Source organism: Girardinichthys multiradiatus, chromosome 13, assembly GCF_021462225.1.
Source record: "Girardinichthys multiradiatus isolate DD_20200921_A chromosome 13, DD_fGirMul_XY1, whole genome shotgun sequence".
In the NCBI taxonomy this organism is placed as follows: Eukaryota; Metazoa; Chordata; class Actinopteri; order Cyprinodontiformes; family Goodeidae; genus Girardinichthys; species Girardinichthys multiradiatus.
In genome coordinates this window covers 40,882,052-40,894,450 of record NC_061806.1, presented here as the reverse complement: position 1 = coordinate 40,894,450, position 12,399 = coordinate 40,882,052, and the positions used below count along the sequence as shown (strand labels likewise).

General features: G+C 37.9%; 1 protein-coding gene across 3 annotated transcripts in view; it reads left to right on the top strand.

Moving 5' to 3' along the window:
* Positions 1-12,399, top strand: part of LOC124879068 (oocyte zinc finger protein XlCOF22-like) — a 53,444-nt gene that overhangs the window by 10,364 nt on the left and 30,681 nt on the right. Inside the window, exons 2-3 of one of the 3 annotated variants that reach the window (XM_047383365.1) lie at positions 1,035-1,205; positions 4,111-4,281. In XM_047383365.1, the coding sequence (XP_047239321.1) occupies positions 1,035-1,205; positions 4,111-4,281 (342 nt within the window). Of the gene's footprint in view, positions 1-1,034; positions 1,223-4,110; positions 4,282-12,399 lie in introns of those variants that run through there. The other 2 variants (XM_047383368.1, XM_047383366.1) reach the window with 2 other exon arrangements.

Genomic DNA, 12,399 nt, shown 5'->3' with positions numbered 1-12,399 from the left:
CTTAAAAAAATAAAAATTATATTTTTGTTTTCAGACATATAACCATATAAAATATTTTGGAGGCTCACAATAGACTCTAAATAATAAAACAGATGCTCTGTTGCTTCTGGTTCATTACATTATTACGATGGAGGAGTGACATTGGAAGTGTAGCAGAGAGTGTGGTGTGGTTAAAATCACTAGATATTGCTACAAACGCATACGGGTGTTATGTCTATAGCTTATCAACAACTGAAATCATGATATGAAATGCAGGAACTAAAAGCAGTGGCAGAAACAAATGAAGAATATCAATTCCAACAATTTAAAGTAACTGGAATAAAGACTTTTAGAGAGAGAGGGCAGAACCAGTCCTGTTAAACCACGGTATGGTCTTGGCCACTGTGCTGCAGCCTAGGCTTCTTCTCAGAGCCTAGGCCATCTTTATGTAGAGCAACAAGTCTTTTGTTCAGATCCTCAGAGAGTTCTTTGCCATGCGGTGCCATGTTGAACTTCCAGTGACCAGTATGAGAGCAGCAATGCCACATTTAACACACCTGCTCCCCATTCACACCTGACCTTGCAACACTAATAAGTCACATTAGTCAGGGTCAGGGTAAATGGCTAAATGGGCACAATTTCAGCAAATCTATATTGTTATACAAGCTGTGCACTGATTACTTTACATTCTATCAACGTGTCATATCTTCAGTATTGTTCCATGAAAAGATATAATAAAATATTTACAAAAATGTGAGAGATGTACTCATTTATGTGAGTTTCTGTATGGCTTAAAAAAGCGCTACGTAATTCAGTCCATTGAGCATTCACATCAAATGTATTTCAAACAGAAATGTTTGGCACAGTCTAATATATGTTGGCACATTTATTTTCCTTGCGGTCAGGGAGACCATATTGGTCATGATATTTTTTATACGTTTTTGCAACTTGAAAATATGACCAAGTAAAGTCTGTGCAGCTGCATCAAGGGAGTAAAGTTAAGGGGTTGTTATTTTACTCGAATTTATAAGCTTTTGTTTTGTCTCTTTGTCCAGATCTCTCGCAATATTGTGTCTGTAAAGAGGAGGGGGTTTCCACTGACATCAGCAACCAGGAGGGGAACTCCACTTTAGATCAAGAGGAACCAGAACCTCTGCAGATAAAACAGGAGCAAGAGGAACTAGAACATCAACAGTTCAAAGAGGAAGAGGAGCAACTCTGCATCAGTAAGGATGAAGAGCAGGTTGTTCTGAAACAGGAGACTGATGACATTTTGGTGATTCTTTCTATCCACAATGAATTAGAACCAGGAACAAACTCATTTCTCAGACCTCCCCTGAAGTTGAGAACCTGGGTCAATAAAGAACGCTGATTCTCGCTATTTTGCAGCAGCAACAGTATTGTTTTTCTTCTTAAATACTGGCTGATATTTTCCATATGCAGTCATTAATATTTCTAATTTAATCGGCGAGAAATACGCACTTCGAGGCTTCTTATTTCCTGCTGTTGCCATGGCGAATCATGTTATTTGCCTTCCATGGATAAGGGCTTCTTTTGTAGTCGTGCTTGTGCTTAACTCGGGGGGGGAATTTGATTTAGAGTTGAGTAACCCAAGTGTTACCTCTTGTTCTGACACCAAAAACCCTAAATATGATAGAGTGGAGTAGGTCTATTCAGGGTGTGTGTTTTCTACTTGAAGCTTGTTAACCCCGCTTCCTGAACTGGGGCCCTGATGAATACAGAGTGTCTCTTGAAGTAAAATACAGTTAGCCTTTTGACTTTTGCAATATAAAAAAGTGCTTTATGCTTGATAGTCTTTGAGCGCTCTTGTATTGAAAGAAGAAAAAATGAATTGGTTTTTAATGCAACACTGAGCACATTATAAACAAACTAAAGGGAATAAAAAGCACTTGCCAGAGGTAGAGAAAAATGGCCCTTAAGACAGAAGCCCCATGCTCAGCTTTTCTACTGTAGATCTACAGTCCATTGTTGAAATATTGCTTAACGTCAACCTACAGAGTGATGCATTTCCCCTCAATGAAGGCAGAGGGTCCCCTGAAGCCTACAGCCTTCCCCTACTTCCTCGCTTACTTGATCCTTGGCCTCAATGCCTGCCTGGACTCCCGGTCCCCCTGGGTCATGGATTCTGCAAACCAGATTCTTTCTTTCTTGCAGATCTGAGACGACTTGGTTTGCTTCTATATTTCATCTCACGCTTCTCTTGGCAGATATGATTATTTTTCTGGCTGTTTTGTGCTGGTCTCCCCATTCTTTTGTTCAGATCCTCAGAGTTCTTTGCCATGAGGTCCCATGTTGAACTTCCAGTAACCAGTATGAGAGTGTGTGAGAGCAGTAACCACATTTAACACACCGGCTCCCTATTTGCACCTGACCTTGTAACACTAACAGGTCAGTTGGCCCAGAGGAGGGACAATGGCTAATTGGGCACACTTTGGACATTTTCATGTAGGGCTTTTTTCACTTGCCAGATGTTTAGACATTAATTGCTGTGTGTTGAGCTATTTTGAGGGGACAGCAAGTTTCTACAAGCTGTACACTGACTACTTTACATTGTATCAAATTGTCAATTCTTCAGTGTTCTTCCATGATAGGATATTATTAAATATTTTGAAACATTTGAGGGATGTACGCACTTTTTTGACATTCTGTATGACTAGAAATGCACTATATAAATTCAGTCTATTGAACGTTTACATCAAATGTATTTAAAACAGAAGTTTTGGGTAACATTTATGGCACATTGTAATATAAAATGTTGACACATCTATTTCCGTTCTGGTCAGCAGAAACATATTCGTGAAGTAAATTTTTATACTTCTAAGTTTGTAATTTGAAAATAGAACCAAGTAAAGCCTGTTTAGCCAAGGAGCGTTTATTTATATGGCCCATTTCAGTAGCAAGACAATTCAAAGTGCTGTACATGACAAAAAGAAAAAGAGACATACAGTAATAGAAGTTCCTGAGATTCATTCCAGCATGTTCTCCAACAACCAAACACCCTGATACATGCGTAACACTTAGAGATTAACTGTAAGTGAGTAAACTGAGGGCTACATGGTGGCGCGGTTGGTAGCACTGTGGCCTTGCGGCAAGAAGGTCCGCCTCCTTCCCACAGACTGCTGAAGATAGCCACCAGCTTCCCCGAGACCCATTGTGGAAGAAGCAGTAGAAAATGACTGACTGATGAAAAATTAATAATTTAAATGATTAGATGATAATAAAAATTTATGATAAAATTATTGGTAAGAAAATTAAAGGAGAGTTGGACAGAAAACTTAACTAATAATGTTTAGATGGCCCAGTCAAAGGCCACTCTAAACAAATACAGTACATTTTTAATATTGGTTTATAGACTAACAGAAGTATTTTAAAGTCTATTCTCTGAGCTACAGGGAACCAGTGTAGGGACTTTAGAACCGGGCTGATGTGCTCCACTTACTTAGTTCTAGTGAGGACGCGGGCAGCAGCGTTCTGGATCAACTGCAGCTGTCTGATCCACCTTTTAGGCAGACCTGTGAAGACACCGTTGCAGTAATCAATTCTACTAAAGTTGAACGCATGAATTAGTTTTTCAAGGTCCTGCTGAGACATTAGTCCTTTAATCCTGGAGATTTTCTTTAGGTGATAGAAGGCCGACCTTGTTACTGTGTTTATGTTCCTCTGAAGGTTCAGGTCTGAGTCCATCACTACACCCAGGTTTCTAGACTGACTGGTGGTTTCTAGCTGTATTAACTGAAGCTGTGTGCCAACTTTTAAACGCTCTTCCTTTGGTCCAATAATTACTTCAGTTTTGTTTTGATTGTGTTAAAGAACATTTTGGTGCATCCATGCATTGATTTCTTCTAAGCATTTAGCAAGTGCTTGGATGGGTTCATGGTCACCTGGTTACATCGTCACGTATAGCTGTGTGTCGTCTGCATAGTTATGATAACTTATGTTGTTGTTTATTAGAATCTGAGTTAGGGGGAGCATGTAGATATTGAATAGGAGGGGCCCTAAGATGGACCCTTGGGGAACGCCACGTGTGATTTTAGGTGCATCAAGGCATTAAAGTGAAAGGTATGTTCTTTTAATCACATTTATAAGCTTTTCTTTTATCTTTTTGTCCAGATCCCTCGCAATATTGTGTCTGTAAAGAGGAGGGGGTTCCCACTAAAACCATCAACCAGTATAGGAACTCTACTTCAGATCAAGAGGAACCAGAACCTCTGCAGATAAAACAGGAGCAAGAGGAACTAGGACATCAACAGTTCAAAGAGGAAGAGGAGCAACTTTGCATCAGTAAGGACGAAGAGCAGCTTGTGCCGAAGCAGGAGACTGATGACATTTTGGCGATTCCTTCTATCCACAGTGAATCAGAACCAAACAGGAACCAACTCATCTCTCAGACCTCCCCTAAAGTTGAGAACCAGGATCAGGAAGGAAGCAATTCTGAAGACCCAGGAAAAAAGAGAAAGGAAAAGCAGAAACAAAGGAAGAGATGCCAGAAAACCAAACAGCGGAAAGGAGCTGGTGACAGTTCAACACAAAAAACACACAAGAGAACTCACCCAGGCCAAAATACATATTCCTGTAAAATTTGTAATAAAATCTTTTCGCAAAACAGTCGCTTGACTAGACACATGAGATGTCACACAGGTGAGAAGCCTTATTCATGTATAACCTGTGGAAAAAGGTACAGTGAAAAAAGTGGTTTAACTTATCACCTGAGAACTCGCACATGTGAGAAGACATTCACATGTTCAACCTGTGGAAAAAGTTACAGAAACAAAGATGGTTTAAGTTGTCACATGAAAAGTCACACAGGTGATAAGCTACTCTCATGTATAGCATGTGAAAAAAGCTTTAGAAAAAGATCTCATTTAATAATTCACATGAGAACTCATACAGGTGAGAAGCCTTACTCATGTACAACCTGTGGAAAAAGGTACAGTGAAAGACGTGGTTTAAGTTATCACATGAAAGGTCACACAGGGGAAAATCCTGTCTCATGTGTCCTTTGTGGAAAACGCTTTTGTCAAAAAAAAATGTTAAACCTTCACATGAAAACTCATTCAGTTGAGAAGCCTTTTACATGTGTTGTTTGTGGTAAAGGTTTCTGTCAAAAATACAATTTGAAGATTCACATGAGAACTCACTCAGGTGAGAAGCCTTTCTCTTGTATAACCTGTGGAAAAAGTTTTAATGAAAAACGTAGTTTAACCCATCACATTAGAACTCATACGGGTGAGAAACCATTCTCATGTATTGTTTGTGGAAGAAGTTTCATTAAGAAACCTACTTTAACCCACCATATGAGAACTCACACAGGTGAGAAGCCTTTCTCATGTACAACCTGTGGAAAGAGTTTCAGTGCGAGAACTAGTTTAACTTATCATATGAGAACTCACACAGGTGAGAAGCCTTTCTCATGTGTGACCTGTGAAAAAAGTTTCAGACAAAGATCTAATTTAACAGTTCACATAAGAACTCACCACACCTGAGAAGCTTTTTGCATGTATTATTTGTAAAAAGAAAAAAAAGGTTTATAAAAAAAAAACTTCATTCACATGAAAACACACTGGGAAATGTTACATCGAAAGAAGTGGTTGACAAGACCTCATTTTCCCCTCATTCATGAAATATTAACTCATATTTATCTAAATTTAGATTCAAACACGAAGCTTTAAAAAACTAACACTGTTTGGATAGCCAGATGAATTTGATCTTTATTTTTTAACAATAAAGTCGCATGATCTGCCAGCTGACTTGTGATGTTATGATTCATAATTTGCAGACTCTGAAATAAATATAGCAAGGTGCACAGTGACTGTAAAGGTAGAGTTGAAACACTACATCCTTTTCTAATACCCATCTTTACTGTGAAACTGGGGCTTGTTTCTTCTGGGAGGGACACACAACTATTAATATCTTTCATAAGCATTTTGATTATATTAAGAAATTTATCTCCAAAAGCAAAATGTCTAAAAGTTTCAAAAATGTCATCATTTTCTAATGAATGAAATAGTATTTCAAAATCCCAAAATAAAATAAAACAATCCTCATTAATGAAGTGGGCATTATCGATTAAATCCAGAAACGGGTGTATTGATCTTCCTGTAAGGAATCCAGATAAAGTATTAATGATTATATTTGATAAACCCACTTTTAATCTTGCCACAAAATTATGGTTTATTTTTATAATCTCTGTCCTGTCAGCTTGTAGATGGGAGCTCAAGTGGCTGGCATGTGAAGGCACCAGAGGGAAAATCAGGGTTTGAAATTATAAATTAATGGGAAATAACTTTTCAAGCAAATCTAGACCAAGTTTAAACAGATGTAACAAAAGCTTCAGAAAGCTTAGGGAGGTAATAAACTTTTGATTGAGCCTACATTTCTCAATAAATTTGTTTTTTTATTTGTCAGATGCAATCTTTTAAATATTATAATTCACAGAAATAAAGGCTTGATGAAGGCTTTGTAATTAATCTTTCTACTGTGTTTCAGTTAGTGAATTGAGTAACTGAAAGTAAATCAACTTCTCAAAAATATTCTAATTTGTGGAATATGACTGTGTATCAAAAGAGGCGATTCAGCCGGGAATAGAAAATTTTAAGTGAGACAAAAAGTCATTTTCTTCAGTAGAGCCACAGTGAAACACATGGGAGATCTAAACATCACACAGATAATAGCATTAGCTCTCCTATTTAAGGAAATTAAATAGCAGATAAGGTTGCAGAGGAGGCATCAAACAATAGATCCCTTTATATGATTGTTAACTTAAGTAAGAAAAAGCTTAAAAGTATAATTAAACACAGACTGAAGGAAAGGTGGCAAACGCAATGGTGGTATTATGGACATTATTAATTAAAGATGAGTCTTTATCAGTTTTGTGAGCAAACTTGATCAACTTTATTTATTTTGGCCAGAAAGAGAGACAGTTCAGTACAGATCATTAAAAACTACTCTAACAGAGCTCACACAGTCATTATATAGAGCAGTTGTTTACGGGAGAAGCCTCTTCTTGTCATGGGACGTCCAGCAGTTGTGTCATAAAACAGTGAGATTGAAAATCCAGTCTGGAACATTGGGACTTCCACATGAGATCACTTTTGCAGCATTAAGGCCATACACGCAGCTAGTCACGTACACAGGGTGTGAATACTTTTCTTCTGATTGCACAAACAATAGTACATTAAGATTTTCCATTACAGGAGGGACAAAGGAAAGGAATATAGATTTATAGAATTCAGCAGAAAATTGAAGAATTGAGGAATGCAGAATGTAACAGGAAAGAGGAAGTAATTATTTCAAGACTTATATTTGGACATACTGTAATGAATATTACTATATCAATGTTAAGAAAATAAATCAGCTAGATGCGACAATTGTGTACTAAAATAATTAGTAGAAAGTGGTGAACTGCTAACAGTATGAGGAAGAAAGAAGACACACATCTCAGCAAGGTGAAAGCTAACTTTGACATCTTACAAAAGAATTAAAAAAAACTACTGTTATCAAAATTTATTGCAATATAAAACGACAGACTTGTTTTTTTAAACATAGTTTAATAAAAAATGTTATTCTAACCCACACTCCTTACCAGTTGATGGCGGTAATTCACCAAATGGATGTTTTGCCAGCCTTCTATTAACCGAAGCAGAAGAAGAAGAAGGCAAAAGAAGGTTTCTATATGTGTTAGAAAGTAGTTTAAAGATGGGTTTGGTGTATTAGATAAATGTGAATGTGTGCAGTACAAATGTCTTCAGTTCAGCCCCAGAGAGAGATGATGAACGAGCAGTTAACTTTTTTTTTTCTTGTATTCTATGTAATAATTGCATTTGTGTTCTGCCCCTCTTTACTCTGAAACCCCAAATAAAATCTAGTACAATTAATTTACTTCAGAAGGCACCTCTTTAATAAATCATGTTCACCTTTGTGTAATTTTATCTCAGTATAACTCCGGCTATTCTGTGAAGGCCTCAGAGGTTAGAGAACATTAGTGAATAAACAGCATCATGAAGACCAAAGAACACAGCTGACAGTCAGGGAGAAGGTTGTGGAGACTTTTAAAGCAGGGTTATCTAATTAAAACATATCTCAACATACCATTGCACCTTACTCTGAACATACCATTTCCACACTAAACATAGTAGTGGCAGCATAATACTGCGGGGGTGAAAATACAAGGCAATAATGGAAAATAAACCTGTGTAATATTTGAGACTGGAGTAGACGTTCTCCTTGTCAAGACCGAGGAAGAGCTCGATGGTCAGCACAGACTGCTGGATTTCAGCCGGATCCCCCTGATCATCTTACACCGAATAGGTACGAAACAGCAGCGATGCTAATGTTTTACTGGGGGACAAGTTAAAGATGTTGGGGCGACGCTGAACGCAGCATCTAATTTAAAGCGCTGTTACACCAAACTTAGTTTTTCTATTTTAACAATGAGAACAAGGAACAGCAACTAACTCAGTGATATAAGTACACAATTACAAGGATACAACAAATCATAGCTATATTCATTCATAGCATGTGTATGAGATTTATAATACATAGGGTAAAATGACATGGAAAAAATATATCAAATGAAAAGACAAAAACACAGATGAACACAACGCATCACTGAAGAAGCCAAAATTTTCAATAGTTTTGTGTGAGTATCTTAATATATGAAGTTCTGCTTGAAAAACTGCCCACAGTGGTTTAGATCTGGCATACCTACATTTATGAACATAATACTTTAAAAGAATAATGATGTTAACAAAAAAATCAATATTTTGGAAGCTCACATAGACTCATAATAATATAATGCAGAAATTCTGTTGTTTTTGGTTCTTTACATCAGTAACAGTCAACGCATCAGTTTTGTCTCTAAGTTTAATGAACTTGTTTAAAGGATAAATATCATTTAATGCTTTGAGGTGTAATTCTTTGGATTAAAGAGGTATAGGAAAGCTTAGGAATTTTTTCCCTAAAACCAATAGTTCTTTCTTTCCATAAATGTCATTAATTTAGTTTTTTTATAAGGCTAGGGTACATTGTTTTAGTTAGATGTTGTCTTAAAATTTTTTTTATTTTTTATGAAGCAAATATAACCCATGAATATCAATATTTAGTATTCATTTACATATTATTCTTAACTAGCTGTACTAAAGGAACAGGAATGTTATTAGTTTCAGTTTTATTTATATAGCGCCAATTCACAACACATGTCGTCTCAAGGCTCTTTACAACAGTCAGGTTCATACATTTCTATTAATCGTAACCATTGAACAGTTCAGTCAGATTCAGTTATTTATTCAAATTAGATAAAAAGTTTTTCTATCTAAGGAAACCCAGCAGATTACATCCAGTCAGTGACTTGCAGCATTCACTCCTCCTGGATGAGCATGTAGAGACAGTGGACAGTCACTGGCGTTGACTTTGCAGCAATCCCTCATACTGAGCATGCATGTAGCGACAGTGGAGATGAAAAACTCCCTTTTAACAGGAAGAAACCTCCAGCAGAACCAGAACCAGGCTCAGTGTGAGCGGCCATCTGCCACGACCGACTGGGGGTTAGAGAGAACAGAGGAGAGACACAAAGAGAACAAAGAAGCACTGATCCAGGAGTACTTTCTATGGGAAGGAAAAGTAAATGTTAATGGATGTAGCTCCTTTAGTCGTTTCATCTAGAAAGAAAGAACAGATAAACTCTGAGCCAGTTTTCAAGGTTAGAGTCTGAAAGAGAGCACATAGAGTTAGTCACAGTAGAAGCTCAGATAATCGCCATGTCTAGGAGAGAGAAAGGGTTAAACACTGAAAGACAGGGCCATGTGGATCATCTGTAGAAGGTGAGCATTAAGTTGTTTCCAGCAGAAGCTTGGACGATGCCCTCACAGGTAGACACAGAACCAGGCCAGGTGTAGCTTCTAGGAAGAGAAAAGAGAGAACAAGGTTAAAAGCTGAAATAATAGCAAATAATTGGAGAGTAGTGTGAGAATGTAGCAGAGAGAGTGAAAGTGGTCATTAAGTCCTCCAGCAGCCTAAACCTATAGCAGCATAACTACAGAGATAGCTCAGGATAACCTAAGCCAGTCTAATTATAAGCTTTATCAAAAAGGAAAGTTTTAAGTCTAGCTTTAAAAGTAGAAAGTTAGTCCATCTAGAGCCCACTGATGGTCATTGTTATACTAAAAACCACAAGGATTGGGATACCTCTCTCTGTCAGTCTGATTATAACCATTGGAAAAGAGAAGGGGTCATACAGGTAGCAGAAATGGAGGGTGTGTTTGCACCTCAACCATAACTGAGCCGGTTTAGGCTAAACCTGACTCCCCCTTACTCCATCCAACAGGGAGGGAAGAAGACGGAGGTAAAAATAAGGAAGATAGCTCAGGATAACCTAAGCCACTCTAACTATAAGCTTTATCAAAAAGGAAAGTTTTAAGCCTAGTCTTAAACGTAGACAGGGTGTCTGCCTCACGGACTAAAACTGGGAGCTGGTTCCACAGGAGAGGAGCCTGATAACTAAAGGATCTGCCTCCCATTCTACTTCTAGAGACTCTAGGAACCACCAGTAAACCTGCAGTCTGAGAACAAAGTGCTCTGTTAGGAACATATGGACCAATCAGATCTCTGATGTATGATGGAGCTAGATCATTAAGGGCTTTATATGTGAGGAGGAGAATTTTAAATTCTATTCTGGATTTCACAGGGAGCCAATGAAGGGAAGCTAAAATAGGGGAAATATGATCTCTCTTTTTAATTTTCATTAGAAAATTACTGTGATATTAATTTATTTTGCATATTAATTGATATTTGTTAATAAATTCTTCCTTATCATACAGGTTATCATTTTCATCCATTAAATGTGCGATTGACCAGATTTGCGTCTCCATCCAGTTGTCCATAAACATAAACCTTCTTCTGTGTAAAACAACTCTGTTGTTCCATAAAGGAACATTATGGAAACTGAAATTGTGTTTGCAAGAAACTTTCCAATTTATCAAAACCTGTTGGTGTAAAGCAGATAATTTAACAGGTAATTATGAATATTAAAGTCACATTTTAATAACAACTCAATACATTGGACAGAATTTCAGAGTGAGTAGAGAAAACCAAATCTCATGATTGTTAATATTTGAAAAGAAATTGCTTTTATACCTCCACTTGTATAACCTTTTATTGTATCTCCTGTTTTAATATAATGTATAAGCAATTTTGAATTGTACATCCAATTAGGTGTACAGTAAGATAATGTTTTAAATAAATATGATTTACCAGAAGAATGTGTGCTGGTTGAGTTGAGCTCATGTTTGTTTTAACCATGTGATAAACCAAAACAATACAAAAGGTCATTGCTAAAGAGGCTGGCTGTTCACAGAGCTCTGAGTCCAAGCACATTAATAGAGAGGCGAAGGGAAGGAAAAGATGTGGTAGAAAAAAGTGTTCAAGCTATAGGGATAACCGCACCCTGGAGAGGATTGTGGGGGAGATTCACAAAGAGTGGACAGCAGCTGGAGTCGGTTCTTCCAGAACCCCCACACACAGATGTATGCAAGACATGGCTTTCAGCTGTCGCATTCCTTGTGTCAAGACACTCTTGAACAAGAGACAGCGTCAGAAGCGTCTTGCCTGGGCTAAAGACAACAAGGACTGGGCTGCTGCTGAGTGGTCCAAAGTTATGTTCTCTGATGAAAGTAAATGTTGCATTTGCTTTGGAAATCAAGGTCCCAGAGTCTGCAGGAAGAGAATCCATGTTGCTTGAGGTCCAGTGTAAAGTTTCCACAGTCAGTGATGGTTTGGGGTGCCATGTCATCTGCTGGTGTTGGTCCACTGTGTTTTCTGAGGTCCAAGGTCAACACAGCCGTCTACCAGGAAGTTTCAGAGCACTTCATGCTTCCTGCTGCTGACCAACTTTATGGAGATGCAGATTTCATTTTCCAACCGGACTTGGCACCTGCACACAGAGCCAAAGCTACCAGTACCTGGTTTAAGGACCATGGTATCCCTGTTCTTAATTGGCCAGCAAACTCTCCTGACCTTAACCCCATAGAAAATCTAGGGGGTATTGTCAAGAGGAAGATGCAATATGCCAGACCCAACCAACTAGAAGAAGAGCTGAAGGCCACTGTAAGAGCAACCTGGGCCCTCATAACACCTGAGCAGTGCCACAGACTGATGGACTCCATGCCACGCCGCATTGCTGCAGTAATCCAGGCAAAAGGAGCCCCAACTAAGTATTGAGTGCTGTACATGCTCATACTTTTCATGTTCATATTTTCAGTTAGCCAACATTTCTAAAAATCCTTTTTTGTATTGGTCTTAAGTAATATTCTACTTTTCTGAGATACTGAATCTGGGGTTTTCATTAGTTGTCAGTTATAATCATCAAAATTAAAATAAGTAAAGATTTGAAATATATCAGTCTGT